Source organism: Denticeps clupeoides, chromosome 17 (genome assembly GCF_900700375.1).
Source record: "Denticeps clupeoides chromosome 17, fDenClu1.1, whole genome shotgun sequence".
NCBI lineage: Eukaryota > Metazoa > Chordata > Actinopteri > Clupeiformes > Denticipitidae > Denticeps > Denticeps clupeoides.
Genome location: NC_041723.1, coordinates 8,990,898 through 9,009,532, shown reverse-complemented (window position 1 = coordinate 9,009,532; position 18,635 = coordinate 8,990,898). Strand labels below are relative to the sequence as shown.

General features: G+C 45.9%; 1 protein-coding gene across 2 annotated transcripts; it reads left to right on the top strand.

The window, feature by feature from the left end:
- Nucleotides 1-2,433: 2,433 nt before the first annotated feature.
- siah1 (siah E3 ubiquitin protein ligase 1) lies at nt 2,434-17,921 on the top strand. 2 transcript variants are annotated; one of them, XM_028959018.1, is made up of 3 exons: nt 2,434-2,772; nt 12,832-12,888; nt 16,874-17,921. In XM_028959018.1, the coding sequence occupies exons 2-3, from the start codon at nt 12,879-12,881 to the stop codon at nt 17,722-17,724; spliced, it is 861 nt and encodes a 286-aa protein (XP_028814851.1). In that variant the 5' UTR covers nt 2,434-2,772; nt 12,832-12,878; the 3' UTR covers nt 17,725-17,921. The 2 variants fall into 2 exon arrangements, with proteins under 2 accessions (XP_028814851.1, XP_028814850.1); XM_028959017.1 differs by lacking the exon at nt 2,434-2,772 and adding an exon at nt 11,188-11,336.
- The last annotated feature ends 714 nt before the right edge of the window (nt 17,922-18,635 follow it).

Here is an 18,635-nt window from a genome sequence, read left to right as displayed (position 1 = left end):
GGACAGGGTGCATACTGTTAGTTTTTTTTTTTTTCTAATATCATATAGGTTTGCATTACAAATTACATGATGTTCGTGTACATGCTGATTCCTATTATCTAGCAAGATGTGATAATGTAAAAAAAAAATCTATTCTAATTCTGTTTAATCAGACACTCAATTATTTCTGTAGCTCGCTGTATAGCCAACGTGAGTGAGAAGTGAGACAGGGACAAGCACATTGCCCTGTTCCATGTACCTTGAAACAGATTATGAAAGAGACAAATGTGCTCACAAGAATCTGGTTTCTTATTCAGCAGGTGGAAGAGCAGGTGCCCGGTGGGGGCAGTGGTGGCCTAGCGGTTGAGGAAGTGGGCCTGTAATCAGAAGGTAGACGGTTCGAATCCCGAACTGCCAAAGCACCGTCCCCACACATTGCTCCCCGGGCTTCTGTCATGGCTGCCCACTGCTAAGGTCATGGTTAAAAGCAGAGGACACATTTCATTGAGTCACCGTGTGCTGTGCTGCAGTGTTTCTGCTCCAGTGTCAGTATTTATGTCCTGGCTAAAAGGCACATCTGTTTAGCCATGCATTCTGTGACAAACATCCCACCCAAGGGTGTACATTTCTGTTTGACATTGGTGGGGACAGTTCAAATCCCACTTTCTACCATTGTGTCCCTGAGCAAGACACTTAACCCTAAGTTTCTCCAGGGGGGGACTGTCCCTGTAACTACTGATTGTAAGTCGCTCTGGACAAGGGCGTCTCATAAACGCTGTAAATATAAATGCTGCATACAGTTGAGCTGCTACATCATCTCAAAATAATTGGTTGGGACAATTCAGTGATTGCTGGATCACTGGATGTTGGTGGCGACATGCCCAACTATGCCTGTGATCTCATTTAATCGGTTTAATCATCATAGTGTGTATATATTTGAAACTGAAGTGATTGTCATTGTAAAACACTGCAGCACAGCACATGGTGACACAATGAAATGTGTCCTCTGTATTTAACCATCACCCTTGGAGAGCAGTGGGCAGCCATGACAGGGGCCAGGGGAGCAGTGTGTGGGGACGGTGCTTTGCTCAGTGGCACCTCAGCGGCTCGGGATTCGAACCGGCAACCTTCCTTAACCGCTAGGCCACCACTGCCCCCATATTTGGATCTGTGTACTAAGACAATGAACTAATTTAAAGCTTTCCTACACTGTCCAGTATCTTCATATATCACTATGTTGGAGTATTTAGGACCAACCTTGCTCCGACACCTACTGTTCAACTGTTCCTTGCATTTAGAAGTCTAATATTGATGGGTGTCATGTGATGTGATTTTGGGATACACACAACATTAATTTTGCCGTTACAGTGATTTGCTGACAACATGTTCTTATAAGTGTTACCTTCAGTTGAGAAAGGAGCCAAAGGCAACAATAATAAGGAAAGAGAGGCATTTCGCCTCGTGCACTGCGGCGTGCCGGTTGCCCCCGTGGCTCTCAGGGAGGGGCTGCCAAGCATTCGAGTCCATCCCATTCCTCCATCTGCTGCGGTGCTGCAAACACTGACATCATTTCCCCTCAATGGCTGAACAGGCAAATTTAGAGGATATCCACATTGCATCTTTATTACTCCACGACACCAGTGCATTATATGCATTTGTACACATTATGCTCTCGAGACTACATAAGATATAATCAAAGCAATTGTGTTCTTCATTTGCTTTCGTGGATTCTTTAATATAACAAGTTTTTAATTACTCTTGTTCATCCCCGGGTCTCTTCACAGCACAAAGTAATGTCCTCACTACAAAAAACGCAGAATAAGGTATCTACACATACATACACATTACCCTGTACACCTACTCTGTGGCAGATATAGATGAAGCAAATGAACGAATCCAATGCAAAGAATATATTGAGTATTTTTTGTTGCAGTAGAAAGCAAAGTATGTTTGATGAATCTGTTTACCTCTTTTTTTACCTTCATGGCTGCGTTCTTCACTATTGTCATCACCAAAAACCGCTACATGAGTGGATGGTAATGAAGTGTTCAGCATAAACCTTCAAGGCTGTTGGAAACCATCCTCATCTTCGCTGGGGTGGTGGATGGAAGCAAAGAGTGGGAAATGCTGCCGTTCTTTAATGTAAAAAAAAAAACAAATACCAGGCCCATAAAAGAGCAAGTGTGAGTGAATTTACTGTGACTTCGTATCTGACGACGAGCCATGCAAAGTAGCAGAGTAGTTAACTTCGGCTTCCATCGACCAAGGGCCTGGCTGCGGTAGTGATGTGGGTTCCAGACACGGCGCGGACCCGGTGGATCTTGGCCAATCAATCATCGAGGAATCGTTAAGCAAACGAGCGGAACAGGAACGGGTATGTCGGCGTGCGGGACCGCGCGGCCGATCGCACCGGGGGCCGAAAAAAACGGGCCGTGCGACTTAAGCGCGTTACGTAAGCGACGCAGACAATTCACTCTCGCTCGGCTATAAGTCGGGCCGCCCGGCTTCGTGTTTAGCGCGAGTCCCCCGCCGCCGCCGCCGCCGCCGCCAGGCTTCCCTGGACGCGCGTTCACGCGGAGCCCGGGCCGCGCGCGCCGCTCCCGCGAGGCGGAAGCTATTTAAGCGGCGGAGGGCGCGCGCGCAGCCGAGACCGGCCATGGTGTGTCGGGTGTGGGGGAAGAGGCGGCCCGTGTGCGTGTTGTGTCTGCGCGGCCCGGAGCAGCACTGCTAGCCTGCGTGGATGTCTTTCCCGACCGAAGCCGCCCCGGTGTACGGATATATTGTTCGGTCTCGGTAAGTGGCGCGGGACGGAGCGGCCTCCAGCGTGTGTGTGTGTGTGTGTGTGTGTGTGTGTGTTTGTCGGGGGTGTTTTTTTTTTTTTTCTGTCAGAACGTGTCAGCGCTGTGCACAAAACGCTACGCCGCGTACGCGCACCGTGTAAGGGCGACTCGGTGACGAGTTAAAGTGGCCGAGAAGCGGCGAGCTGCGCCCGTTACGGAGGCCGGCGGCGGTGCTTCGTGTCCCCGTTAAGCCCTTTGTAGTCGGCGGTAGCTACGCCGCTAGCCGAGCAGCGCGCTAGCGGCATTGGCCTCCGATCGTGGCTTTTCTCGTGGTATAAACCGTGGGGAATTGCTTTATCGTCGCACCGTGCTGAGACTCGAGTAGTTTGCGGTTGCATTAAACATTTGTTCTGTGTTTTTAATCGATGCCTCGTAGCTTTGAGCCGTCTTAGCAGCGCTGCCAAATGGCCAGAGCTGGCCGTCGGGACGCGTTGCTTGCTCTCGGTGGCTGGGACGTGGCCCTCGCCGCGGTGCATTGCAGGTATATTTTGGCCCTTGTTTTGCCGCTAGGGCCGAGGCCTGGCTTCCTGGCCGGGGTGATGTGGCCCCGATGTGGCTTTTTTTTTTTTTTACCGCGTTTCGTGCCGCATGACAGCAGTCACGGTGCGCGACAGCAGTGCCTCAGCAGCGACAAAAGAGTCTTCGTTGATGAACCAGTGGCTAATGCGGCTTGGGGACGCGCAAATGAAATTGCGGCGGTGGTTAAAACCGAACCGCCCGGCAGCGAACCACCGATTATTATTATTATTATTATCATTATTCGTAGCAGGCCGAGTCTGTTCATTTGCACGGGACGATGAAATTAGGAGGATTTGGTGACTTTGTTTACATGGCTGGGAGATTAAGGTTACGGGCTCTGTTAGCCACGACGGTGATGTCATAGAAACTGCGTGGTGGAGCGGGACGCGGTGTGGAACCGACGCGCCTGTTTACTTTCCGTTCCGGAGTACGATCAAGATGGCCACCGCGGTTCCACGTTGACGTAAAACGACAAACCTTACTCTCGCGGGAGACATTAATAAGAAAAACGAACGGGCATGGGTGCTGTGTTTACTTGGAACAGCTCTTCATTTTGTATGTTAAAAGTCTGCTTTGCGTTAATGCATTTTCGTCACGTTCGCGTTTTTATATGGGCGTTTTTTTTTTTTTTTTCGTGTCTTTAGCTCAAAGCGGACGTCATTTTTATTTGGTTTACGATTATGTCTCTGGCTTTGCCGAGCTGCCATTCCAGTACTCTTGTTTCTCTGGCGGATGCCTTACCTGCATCGTTGTCGCAACTCGTGTCGTGCGATCGCAAGCAGTGCGATGCTGCTCTTTGTAGATTGGTGGCATTTTGACGGGGATGTTGTTCACACACACACACACACACACTGGTGCATTTAACATTTACATTTACAGCATTTGTCAGACGCCCTTATCCAGAGCGACTTACAGTAGTTACAGGGACAGTCCCCCCCAGAGCAACTTAGGGTTTAGTGTCTTGCTCAGGGACACAATGGTAGTAAGTGGGGTTTGAACCTGGATCTTCTGGTTCATAGGCAAGTGTGTTACCCACTTGGGTACTACCACCCATCTTATGTTCCCATCTTAGCTAAAGCACCTTAAATCTGTCCCGTACCTGCATGGATTGCATGGTCTTCTGTTTGGATTCACCAGAATTTGACTGTAGTCCCTACCAGAGGTCTGACTTGTCCCCAATGCCAGCTGCATGTGAGTGACCCCCATTCATCCTTAAATGACAGCTGTTCCTAAGAGCAGGTGGGAGGTCATGGGCGTTGATGTAACGTCTTTATTTGTCAGATTTAATACTGAGACTGAAAAACATGATATGGTATATCTGTCCATACGTTTAGTCCCACCTCTCGCTTACCGCTGTGGCTGATTTGCTCTTCCTTGTGACACTGGCGTGACTCTTAGATAATCACTAAGTGTAATGCTGGCCAGCCATCTGTCCCTTGTGTGACAAACAGGGACTGTGTGTGCGTGTGTGAGCGTCCTTGTGCATCTCCCCTCATACATTTAGTGGGTCTCACTTCATACTGGCCAGCAGTGCGCTTGTACCACGGCAACATAAACATCACTTTTAGGGCTATCAAATTTTAGGTCACTATTAATTGTCATGCAAAAAAATGATTTTCCATTTAATTCCAACCAGGCGATTATATAAATAGTTGCCAGAGAATTAATGTACCCTAATCTTTTTTTTTTTTTTTTTTTTTTTTTTAAACCCATATTGTTCCATTGTCTTGTCTTTACTTTGTTTTGGCATTCAGTGCATTTTTTAACATGTTTACATAACCTAGACAAATATCTAGACTGCTTCACCTGAGGCCTAGTGTGCTGCCTGAGTTAATGTAATGAGATTTAGCGTGGTGTGAGATTGATGGTGCCTTTGCAAAGGGGCCCTGGCCTAGGCAAAGAGCATCAAGTTTCGTTTTAACCATGTGACCGTTTCTCTCTATTCTGGGAGTGAAATGCAGGGACATATTGTTTAAGTCGTTCCCTAGTACCAGGTGTAGTGTTAAAGGTTTCCCAGAAAATGTATGACATGAGGAGCCATGTGTCTGTGTTTACTGCGCTTGAGGTTCGGTTGCACGGACATCTGAGTGTTTACACTGCAAGTTTACTCCCTCGACTGTCAGGATTGAATGTAAACCTATAGGGTTACAAGCCTCGATTGCAACCTAGGTTTCTCCCAGAGAGTGACGATGAGTGGAGATAATAGATGGGATGGAATCTGTAATGAAGTGGCCGGTGTGAGCGATTCACTTGGTCTGCATACTAGCTAGTATATCTTGTTTCTTTTTCATAAACTTTAAAAGGCTAGCTCCCAAACAAGGTTTACCTTGGTATCCAACTCCATAAATGTTACACTTGTATAGTTCTTTACAAGTTATGTGCAACAAATCAGTCTTGCTCTCAAGGCACCTAAAAAAACACAATCATAATATAATGATTAGAGGTGTTCATGGTAATGCTGGTACAATGGTCACACAGATTACACTCACATGTGGTGTGAAGTTATTAAAGTTGTGATAGTGAAGTGGTACTGCTGGAAACTGAATTCCCCAAAAAGCAGCTAATTCTGTATAGGGGAGGGCAAATATGCAGAATATACTTCTCTTATACTTATTCCACATGTGATGTAGCAAATGACTATACCATGTACTTAGAGTACAAATCCTAATGGTTTTATACTCTGCCAACTCCCAATGAACAATAAAGTTTCTCAGGGTATAGATGCTAGCAATTATCTTTGCTTTTATCTGTTTACATAAATCCTGAGAACTCTTTGACCTTATGCCAGCTAAGGCTGTTGTGATTAATGAATGTCATCTATTGCGTCAATTAAAAAAAATACGCAAAATGTGTGTGCCGACGCGTTGGATCTGAAAACAAAGATGGGAGTGCCAGTGAGTAGGAGCAACGCAAGTGACTCAACAGAGTCACTTGCAAGAAACTCGATTGCTCACCAATAACGTGTGTGTACTCTAATGTAGAAATAAGTTATTCTATCATTTAGAAGTTTCCATCTATTTTGGAGTAGGCTATAAGTGGGTAAGTTAGTGCCGGGGCGGGTGTTTCCATATCGCGAGTGGGTGGGGTTTAGGATGGCAATGGCATGATGAATGTTTACGCAGCTCAGAAAGCCAGGCAACTGTAAAAAAAACTGTAAAAAGCATCATCCCTCCCTATCGAGCTGGTTATCAGGTGCTGCTCAGCAACTCCCCCCCCCCCCCCCCCCCCCCCCTTGCAAATTTGCAAATTGAGGGCACCTTTACTTCCCACAAAGAGGTGCACGAAAAATTACTAAAACAATAAATCAATAATTTTGCCATTGACTATGAAGCCACCCTGGGCAATGGCAAATGTTGCCCATATCAAAAACCACCATGGTTTCAGGCTGTTCCGTATAGTATTTCTAAAAAAAAAACATTTGGCAATTTTTGCCTAATTCTTTTTTTTTTTTTTTTTTTTTCATTATGCTGACCAACAAATTCCCTGCACCTTCAGTTGATCAGATGCCTGTCAATTGCCTGTGTAACTTAAGGCCTCAAAACTTGCCTTGCTTGCAACATGATTCTTAGGAATTACACCATGGTGGGTGTCCAGCTTCCGTTACACTATCTTTATTCAAGCCCCCAAGTTATTGTCATCAATTTAGAGCATTTTGTCACCTGACATTGAAAAAGTAGTCAATAGATGCATCGTGAAAATAATCGCTAGGTTAATCATTTAAAATACTAGCAAATACTACCCTTAATACTAGCAAACCAACCCCACTTAGTGTTAACATGAATGTGAAAAGCTGGAGTGATTAATTTAGTCATTGTGATGCATGGTACAGTGCACACTAGGCACAATGATGAAATTTCAAACTCTATGGTGATACTGTGGACTGTGCTCTATTCTACAACACAGGAACACTTTAAAATATTTTTTAATTAATAAATGAAACTTGGAGAGAAGTGAGGACAAAACCATTCTTATAGTTAACTAACTTCAACAGTAATTTAATTTTGGCAATTAAAAAAACGTTTGAGCAACAGCTTCACTCCTGCTTTGTCAAACCTGTCCCGCTGCTTTCTTTGATAACGACAACTTTGAGGCACTTCTTGCAAACAAGCTTGTCCACAACTGTTCGCTTTCCCTGTTCATCTGGTTATCTGAGATACTTCCAGACTGTGCTCCTGCTTTTTTACACGTTCTAGCAAGCGTAGTGATGCAGGATTAACGCTGGAGCTTCTTTCGTCTGCTGCCATGTTTAAAGTGCCTCTCGTGTAAATCTTTGAGTCCTCCGGGTAGCCGGGGGAGTGGCTGGCTGTTGAAAAAGGTTGACCGATGCAAAACGGGAATTTAAGCATCGACACCAGTGCTAATTGATATTGAAATTGCGACAATTTTTTTAAAAAAATGTGTGTCCTCTGCACTTATCCAATCACGAAAGGCGCCCGCGGGTAACGCGAGTTTGTGAGTCTGCTTCCTTCGCGGCTCTAAATATGTTAAACTAGTAGGAGAATGTAATGTTTAGTGTCGTCATACAATAAACATTGCGTTGGCTATTTATATTTTCACTCCGCGGCTCCTGATCGGGTCATCCGTATAGTCAGTTCATGACAAATGTGTGCCTTGGGCAGAACAGCGCCTTGGTGTGTGGGGGAGGGGGGTGTCACCCTTCTGCCATAGTCACGTCAAGTACATACAGTGCTTTTTTTTTTGGTGTTACTGGGAATAAGGTGGCAAGGTCCCACCAGGTGGTTTTGTGCAGCTTTGCTTTATTTCCAGCTAGAACTGACTAATAAAGCAGGGCTGGGAGATATTCCCCAAAAAATGCCACAGTATACTTTCCCATATCAAACGATTCACCTTTTCTGTTGAGTACCACAATTTCATGTTGCCAGACTGAAACTTACACAGATGGACACTACCCTTACCCAGCAGATCGGTTTCCCCGCCTAGTTGTGCTAGTTAAAGTATTGCTAGCACACGTTTAAAAGTTACATCAATACACATCCAAAATATGCCGATTTGACATTCTTAATCATGACTGTGAAAATGCCCAGAGTTTAGGCCTATTGTATCGGTCATCGTTTGCTGTACAGCAGTTATATTAGAATTGTCCCCTAACTGTTGAGGTTTTTTTTTTTTTCTTCCTTCAGTTACCAGATATCATTATACCCTGATAGACTGCTGTCTTGCTATATATCAAATAACACTGAGTCAGCTTCATTGTGTATCCATCAATACTTCTGTTGTCAGAGTATCATTTATGCATTTATGTTATAAATAGTCTCTCCCCCCCCTGTATTGTTCCCACTTTTAATCCCATTTATTTTCAAGTTAAACCCTCATAATGCTTCCGTTAACAATTAATATTGTTTTTGAGTGTTTGTTTCTGTACTGGTCAGGTCAGGTTTTTTCTTTTACCTGTTTTGCTCCCTGGCCGCTCGGTTCTTCAGGCGTCACGCCCTGTTCTATGCAAGTGGGCCATGTAAATGTTGTCCCAGCCGCCTGGTTTAGATGGAAATGGTGTGCAGCGCTTTGTTTACAGGTGCTGCTCCTCACATGGGTGAAAGTTGTGTCCAGGCCATTTGTCGGCTCTGCATGTGTTCAGGGTATCACCCATTTGTCCCACCTTCTAAACCTCCCTCAGTAAATGGCTTGTTTCATACAGGTTTAGTGCGTTTCAAGCTTTTGTGCACTCCGCCCACTTTCAGTGATTTTATTTAATTTTTTTTCCTTAAGCACCAGTGTGTTGCTTCCGATACCTCAAACCCCATTGTCTCTAATGTGGAGTTTGAGTGTTTTAGCACGAGAGTCTTTCAAGTGGTAATGAGGATGAGAGGAAGTGGTTGTAATCAGGTGTGTGTGTGTGTGTGTGTGTGTGTGTGTGTGTGTGTGTGTGTAAATGGTTAGCAAGGTATTGAGTCTATTCTCAGTGCTCTAGTGTCATTATACTTTCTGATTGTCTGTTAGATAGATAAACATGCTCCGTTATGGGAGTTTTATTGTTCTTCGAGTAGGAGTGGCTTTATTGTCAGCCATTTCTAAGGTTACCGGTTACATTTGGTGTGATGCAAATGAGTATGGGGTCCGAGTTCTGTAATAAAAGGTCTGTTGAGCGCTCGATATTGTTGTTAATTAGGTAGAGAATGATCCACAGAGCCATATGGCATGCACAAAGGTTGCTGATTTAAGTTTAGTTATCTGAAACCAGAAGTTCTGCTGATGTTTGCAGTATAAGTGCTTACCATGCTGACTATGTTCTTGGAGCAGGAGGTTTTTTTTTTTTTTTCTTCTTTCTCCGGCTCCTCTTCCCCAGCTGTTAACAATGTCCATTTACGAACTCTTGGGTTTGTCGGTCTGCATAGACCTGTATTTGGTGTTTTTTGTATTTTTCACTGGAGGTCATTGAACAGTCCTCTTCTCCTCTGTTTCAAGAATGTTTGATTCATTATTGTGATTTTATATATATATATATATGTATGTATTATATTAAAGTATAGTACATCTGCATGTTAAATATGGAAGGGTTCAATCAGTGGGACATGAAGGGTTCATCTAGACTTAGAAACATTTATATTTACCACTAGAACATAATAGTGCTGCCTCTGAGCTACATATGGCTTCTGTAAAAAGACATGTCAGAAAACAATAGCTAACTATTGTCAAGGTTCAGTGGATTTTTTTTTTTTTTCACTGAAAATCCTTCATATGTGGATCATAAAAAAAATTCATCCAAACGGTCTTGTTTTACTTTCTAATTGTTCTCAGTTATCAAGCTTCTGGGTTGACGCTGCGGGACTCGACGTGGAACGTCGTTGACCGCCGCCGCGTCTGTGTTTGCATTTCAGAGCTGCTGATTTAGGTACTTGGGGGCTTTGTAGTCCGCTTAAGCTCACTTATTGCCATGTGATCCTTTTCAGAGTGGTTTGGGTGCGACCAGCAGACAGGGTATCCACCCTGCGTATGTTAGTAACAGCAACGTCTCTGACTGCTCGGAGCTGCTGCCGTTCGGTGTAGTGTTACAGGTCTGTGTGTGTGTGTGTGTGTGTGTTGAAGGCAGTGGGACTGAAGAGGCACTACACTCTTTGTGCGTGCCGCATGTGGAGGAGGAGCTGCGGGGTGTGTAATCTGAGCTGGGCAGAGCCCGAAAGTAGGGTCCTGTAGGGGAGAGAGCGGGAGGGAGAAACTGCCGACTCCAGCCTGACATTCGACTCCTCGGCCCACAAGCTCCAGACGGGAAGTCCCACTCGGCCCGGAGTCTCCTGCGCTGCTGGAAGTTAACTCGGCGCGGCCGCGTCCGCTCCCTCCGCGGTTTTTCTGCTCCTCCGGCTCAACAGGATCACGACTCTGGATACTCCGGCAGGCCAGGGAGTGGCCGCGGTGTCGTCGGAATGCGCTTCTGAAGCCGGGTTATTATTCCGACTCCCCTTCTTCTGCACTCTTTCTGCCGGGCCGGTTACCAGGTCCCCTGCCACGCTGGTGGAGCTGGACCCACTTGTGTAACATTCTTGGATTACAACTTTTTTTTTTGTGTTTAGTTTTTTTTTTTTTTTTTTTCCCTCGTTCGCTGACCCCCCCTTGCTTTTTTCCTAGGCTGCACTTTAAAGCGGATTTTTGGCTCTTTAGACGCAGGCCTCTAGTGGTCCTCCTCACACACGGCCGACAAGATAAACACATTGTGTCTGCTCTGAGTGTGTGTGTGTCTGTGTGTGTTGCTTTTTCACTCCGCTCTTGAGGTTCCTGCTCGGATATGGACCTTTCGGGCCAGAGTTTTCCCGAGCGTCTGTTCTGATGTGGGCTTAAGCGCTGGGGTGCGAGACAGGAAAGGAGGGGACTCGCGCTTTTTGAGCACCTTTTTTTTTTTTTTTTTTTTTCCCTCGATGGAAAAAGCGAGATGAGCCCCTCTGCTTCCCATGTCGCCTGCTGTTAGGCTGGAGTCGGTGTACTCATGGAAGGGGGTGTTTCAGCTCTTTACATGCATAGCAGCCAGAACAGCCTCCAAGCCTAAAGGTAAAAGGACTCCACACGCACTCACACATGCTTTCTCTCTCTCTCTCTCAGCAACCTGTGAAACCTAAGCTCCCTGGAATGAATGTTCACTTGGCTCTTTGGCTCCGACTTCACCTGAGGTGCACACAGGCATTGTGTTGGAAAACCAGAGCGAAGCTCCGATAGGAATCTTTCCCACTTCACCACTCCACACCGAAATGGAGACGCCTCCTCTGTCTCGCCGAAGCATTCTTTTTGTGTGTGTGTGTGTGTGTGTGTAATGTGGGCTAAAAAGGGGTCTTTGTATATGTTTGGGTGGTTAAAATGTATTTGTTTCAGAGTTTCCCCCTTTGCCTGTCCCACTGATTGAAAGGCAATGAGTGTTTTGCTAGTAAACCGCTCGGCGGCAGGTTAGGACTCGCCCGCAGCGGTCTCTTAAAGTGGTCAGCGTTCTCGCGCGCCTCTGACCGTATTTAATCCATTTCTCTTGGTGGTGTTGAGCCTGTTTGACACTGGCACTGTGCTCGTTTGGCCTGTTCATCTTGCTGTGAACAGAGTTGTTCACAGTAGTTTGACGTTCAGTTAACACAGACGAGAAGGTTTGTGGGTCATTTGTTAAAAAGGGCCACTGTTTTCCACTGAATTGTTTACCAAACCGGTCTCAGCAGATGCATGTGTACCTTCAGCACCAGCCATGTCTGTGCAGGATCTGTGGTGGCTGCACACACCAAATCCATGGCTGTTCTGTCCTTTTCAAGTGCATGCATGAGCAGTATAGCCTAAAGATCAAGCAGACTACCGGCGTTTTCTGAGGTGCCATGTGCTCTCCTGCAAGCAGTCACCTTTTTTTCCTTTTTTTTTATGATCATCCTTTCTTCATTCTTCAGTTCGGTTTGAACACAAAATATGAACATGTTCCATGAACACCAACCACCGCTGACTTCCCATTCAGACTGTTGTGATGAAATATTAAGACGCCAGTGCTGGGAACAGTGTGTTCCACAGTGAACTGTGGTGGGGGGGGGGTGGAGGAGAAATCGATGTGTTGGGTAGTGTGCATTAGCAAAGCAAAATGCTCTGCTGATATGGTTCTTCAGGTTTGAGTGAAGGGCGGTGTTAAGCACCTCGCTTCAGTGCTAAAAGATATGTTGTGTATTTACGTTGCTGGCATTTAACCCCGGCTTGATGGAGCTTGATGGTCATGTCCAGTATTAAAGGTTATCCGGCTCATTTTGTGTGTGTGAATCCCCTTTCATTTTGTTCATTCGTTTTAGGCCAGTCCAGTTTGTTCACACTTGCTCCAGTTAGTTTGGGGTGCATGTTGTCCTTTTATTGTCTCTCTTTGTAAAAAATGTGGGAGTTGGCTTGCGTTTCATCTGCGCTCTTGCATGCCTGGTATATCCCGTCTCATGTTGTGCTTATCTGATGGGCAGACTGCGACAAGGAAGCAATCAGCGAAGTGTGTCTCTGTACAAGTATTTCATTGTTTCTCCTCTTTCTCTTTCTCCGTCCTCAGAGGTCTACACATTTCAGGAGAAGAAGAAAGCCTTACTTGGGAATCATATGGACGAAGGCAAGCACAACGTCTCTCTCACTCGCTCTCTGTCTGTCTGCCATTCTCGCTGTGCAGCATGTGTGTGGTGCTGTTCCCCCCCCCCCCCACCCCCAACCCCTGTTGAAGGCAAGGAGGAAGTCAAGTAGGGGATTGGGGGGTCCGACCTGCCTGTGAAAGTACAGAGAGGATAAACAATGGGGATTTGGTGGGTGGGGGAGCAGGCGGAGGATGCCATTTATCCTAAACCGGCTCTGTAATCATTCCTCCATCTGGAAACGGTGGGCAGATGTGTGCTATTGGACACTTTTGACCTTTGACATCTGCTTTGCACAGATGGGGCATGGGGAAGGAAGGGGTTGATTCACATTCAACTCCATATTCCACCCCCAACAGATTTACATAGAATACTAAAATGTCACTGGACTCAGACTATAGCAGGCGTCCCATGTATTTCCTGGAACTGTAGTTGTCATGCTGTGTACGTCTACATTCTAAACAGGGACACAAGCAGCCGGAGAACATAGACGCCTTTATACATGCATTAAATCAGACATGTTTGAACCTCTAGACTCATTGGACAATATCAGACCTGACAGGCAGAATGCTGATCAGTTTTTCCTGCTAGCTATATGAATGCCTGATTGGCACAACCTAGCCAAATACACTTAACCAGATCATTGTATTTACCTGTATAGCCTCAGATTGTTGCCACTCCCCCTAAACAAATGCCCGAATTTACTCAACACCGTCTTAATAGGGAAATACATTGGAAAGCCCACTTCCTTCAGATTTAACGCTTTTCACGAATGCATGCTGCTCGTAGCCGCTCTTTGAAAAAAGTGTGAATTCAGGGCTCTTTAATTAATCACGTGGTCAAACAAGTGCCATTTCCATTGGTAGTTGATATATGGTCTTTGTCCACAGTTGATGACAATAATCTCCATTCTCAGGCCCTTCAGTGTGGATCCCGATTGGCCGCAGAGCACAGTTGTTTTTGGTGGCCTGTCTTAATTTTAGTTTTTGTCTAGTCTTTGCCTCCAGCTGTCATTTTAGTCTAGTAATGTTTCAGTCGACAATGTCAGATTAATTTAGTCAGAATTATCCATGACTATTTTAGTTTAGTTTTAGTCAACAAGAACTGATGTTTTGGTCACTGAAATTTTTTATTTTTTTTTCCTTTTTGTACAGTCCTAGTGGCGAGTAGAACAGACAAAAACAGGTTTTAGTCATACCCATTTCATAAGGTTCATTTATTATTCTATTATTGTTCCCTTTATACACTCAAGTATACTGTACAGACATTTAAAACTCTAATTTCTTCCATGTTTTCTGGGTATTTGTCCCTTACCTGGTGAAGAAATTATGCCAGGATGCACTATGGATGCACCAGTAGATTTAATGGCTTTATAATAGTCAAAATTAGTCAATTTGAGGCAGTACCTTAGCCTGGGTTCATAGAGAGGGTTGCGTCACAAGGGTATCTGACTTAAAACTTTTGGTGGGGACAGATTGGTTGATCTGCTGCAGCGACCCCTGACGGGAAGAGCCTAAGGAGGCAAATAATATTGTTAGTTGCAGGACCTGCTTGTTTCCAGTGTTGGTGGGAGTGGTTTTGTCTGGAAGAGTTCTTTGTAAAACACCCAGCGATCAGTATGACCTTATTTGGGTTGAGTCTGAGTTGGTAATATGTTGGTAATCTGTTCCAAGCAACACATGTATTTATACAGAGAGAGAGAGATGCATGCTCCAGCATCAGGACTGCCAAGTCTAATCAGCCAGAGTTCTCCAGCCTGCCGTTTTGCTCTCATTACAGCAGCTTCTCCCACGGCTGCGTCCAATGGCTTGGTCAGTCAGGGGCCCTTATTGGGGACGGGGTCACACAGTAAGAAGAAGACATGAGACTGCCTCTGAGCTGAGCTGCCCGTTCACATTCCTCCAGTCTTCGGAATTTGGACCTTAGTACATAATAAAAGTATTCATAATACAACAGAACTATTCATATTATATTAGTCTACTAGAGGTTGTACAACTAATACTTTATTATTACTTCATTATTATATATTATATTATCTATTATCAAATCTCAGCAAATGAATCTACTTATTTAATGATATATATTTTCAAAGTCTGAGATTATGGTAATGAGGGATTTTCTTTTTCTATGAATATATAATTGAGAGTTGTCTATAAGAATTTACTGTACTACAGTGTCATTGTGGAGTAGTTGTAGAACAGTTGTGAAAATTGGAGACCCACACACCCAGTCACCGCGGCTTGCTGCTCCTATACGTGTAGCTGAAATGCAGAGGTCACCTTTTGTTTGCGCTGTGTGCTGTGGAATCATGCTCGCCCTCCTGGGCACATCATTTTCCTGTTTGTCCTAAGATTTGACATCCTGTTTGTCCCGGAATTGAGTGGATGGACATTAAGGGCCTGTATGTGTTTAACCCCCAAACCTTTAGGTCACCTTTAGAAGGGACCTGTTGTTTCAGAGTGACCATAGCACTCCCATTTAAACAACCGTAATGTGTCCAGACGTATTCATCATTCATACAAATGTTACAAACATCCAGTGGGGTGAAAGGACAGCTCTGCTACAGCTGCTACTAGTGAGGGACATGTAATACTAGATGGATGACAGGAACTAAATACACTCCGTGTACTATGCTTCTATCTCCCAGTGTTCTCTTTTGGCCTCCTGGACGTGTTTTATTCTTGTTTTAACTGAAGCCTCCTGCGTCCAGAGCTAAATTAGTGCACAGTTGTCGCTCGCACTCAGCTAGCGCGGCTCAAAATAAACCAAGCCGCTTAATCGCAGCAGTTGTATAAAACGGGCCCGTCATCCGCCTCCTCGCGCGCATATGCACGTTTTCCCCCCGCCCCCCGCTCTCTGGCGCTCGTCTTTCCTAGCTCGCATCCCTCTGTCTCTCGCTTCCTCCCATTATCTTGCCATTTAATAATCTGCCTTGTTGAACAGCGTAGCGTGCTGTGCATCTCTGCCCCGCTACGGCTCTGCAGTCCCGTCAGCCATTGCTGTGCTGTGTTGTGGTGCTGTTTTTTTTTTTTTTTTTTTTTTTTTTTTGCTGTGCTGTCTCTCTCTCTCTCTCTCTCTCTTTGTGTGTGTGTGTGTGTGTGTGTGTGTGTCTTGGGCTGCTGAGCGGGCAGCTGTGCATTACATAAAAGACCTTAAGTAGCAGGGTAGCTGGTTACGCCCTGCTCACTGCGAGGGGAAAATCCAGCCCTGATCCCAGACCCCCTCCACAAAACACACACCGTTTTGGGATACCGTAGATGGATGGAGATTACTAACTATTACCGAATACTACGTAAGAAGAAGAAGAACGTTGCCAAATCATCCGGTTAATGTTGATATTTCTTTCATGTTAATGCTGAAATGTCCCACATGGGGACTTCCCTTGTTGCATATTTTGACTGGCGCTATTGCTTTTAATTTCTTATAATACTTTCGCACTTGAAGGTGATGTATTACAAATTTGTGACTTTTAATGCACTGTAACGTAATTTATTTCTGGAAAATATATGCACACTCAGCCATCTCTACTTTTTCCAGAGTAGTTTGGCCAACCCTACGCACACCACATCCTGTTCCTATAGCAACGGTCCTACAGGAAGCACGTGCTATTGCAGGCATCTGAGTCCACTTTGGCCGTCTGGCTTCTCCACAGCCCCTGGAAATCTGTGCCTTTCTCCCCCGGAGCCAAATATAGCCGCCTGCAGCCACTCCCTAGAGGCCGTGTGGCCGGCCGTATCACAGCAGACAGCCCACTTTTTATCTCTCCGCTCTTTACTCCATCAGAAACATGTTGTCTTCACAGCGAGAGCACACTTATCTCCCCACGAGAATCCAGACCGTGACCGGAGACGCACTTACCGACTGCGTGTGCTGTGCTAATCGCGGCTGCTGCAGAATGCTCTTCTGTTCTCCATGAATGTTTAATGCCGAGTGCTTTTTCTTTTTAACTTTTCCGTTTTATTCACGCAGAAATGAGTCGCCAGACCGCCCCAGCACTGCCCACAGGAAACTCTAAGAGCGCACCCTCTCAACGCGTGCCCACCCTGTCAGGCACCACGGCGTCCAACAGCGACTTGGCCAGCCTGTTCGAGTGCCCGGTCTGCTTCGACTATGTGCTGCCGCCCATCCTGCAGTGCCAGAGCGGCCACCTGGTCTGCAGCAACTGCCGGCCCAAGCTCACGTGCTGCCCCACCTGCCGAGGCCCGCTGGGCTCCATCCGCAACCTGGCCATGGAGAAGGTGGCCAACTCCGTTCTCTTCCCCTGCAAGTACGCCTCGTCCGGCTGCGAGGTGACCCTGCCACACACTGACAAGGCGGAGCACGAGGAGCTGTGCGAGTTCCGGCCGTACTCCTGCCCGTGCCCCGGCGCCTCCTGCAAGTGGCAGGGCTCTCTGGACGCGGTGATGCCTCACCTGCTGCACCAGCACAAGTCCATCACCACGCTGCAGGGGGAGGACATAGTCTTCCTGGCCACGGACATCAACCTGCCGGGCGCGGTGGACTGGGTCATGATGCAGTCCTGCTTCGGCTTCCACTTCATGCTGGTGCTGGAGAAGCAGGAGAAGTACGACGGACACCAGCAGTTCTTCGCCATCGTGCAGCTCATCGGCACACGCAAGCAGGCTGAGAACTTCGCCTACCGCCTGGAGCTCAACGGCCACCGCCGCCGCCTCACCTGGGAGGCCACGCCCCGGTCTATCCACGAGGGCATCGCCACGGCGATAATGAACAGCGACTGCCTGGTGTTTGACACATCTATCGCCCAGCTATTTGCCGAAAACGGTAACCTGGGCATCAACGTTACCATATCCATGTGCTGAGGACCTCGGGGGCAGAATACGTAGCACATGTATACACCCTAACATGTACCCACACACACACACACACACACACACACACACACACATACGTACACTCACTCAGAGAACTGGCACAGGATACATTTCAGAATAAATTCCCACAGGCCGCATGGGCTGGGCATACGGATGGGGGGGGTCAGTCTGTGGGATATTTCCTGTCGGGTTTTTTTTTTTTTTTTTTTTTTTTTTTTTTTTAATAAGCTGTTGTGGTTTCCAAGTTACACACAGTCAAACACTAAATGATTTGAGCTTGGCATATTCAAACTGACTACATAACCCAGCTTCCAGTTTTACAACGTTCAGTAAGTTCAACAATTCAACGCAAGTTCAACGTTTTTTGAGCCGCAGTTCTGATCGGACCTGCACCCATCTGGCTCTCCTCCATTGGTTTTTGGGGTCCCGATGCAGGTTTTTTTTTTTTTTTTCTTTTTAAGTAGCAGAAAATATACTGCACTATGTGGTCGCAGCAGTATAGTCATCGTGGATTTTATTGTTTTGGGTTATTTGGTTCACGTTTTTGTGTTTGCCCCAGAGAGAGAGAAAGAGAGAGAGAGAGATGTTACATTTCAGTTCCAATGAATCCTCCCACACAGCCCCACTTTGGTCTTTAGGATGAGTTCACAAGCCAGGCCCTCTAATTGGAATTGGATGGGTGATCATCTAGACCACTGAATATTTGATCAGGTAACGGGGAAAATTTAACACCGTTATGGTTGTAATAATAACTATTATTATTGCAATGTATAATTTTTGTAATTTTAAGAAAAATAATTGAAAAGGCTGTTGTAACCTCGTGGCTAATCTTCAGTGTTTGTAGATATGGTGTTCTCCAAATTATTATTATTATTATTATTATTAATTTTTACAAAAAA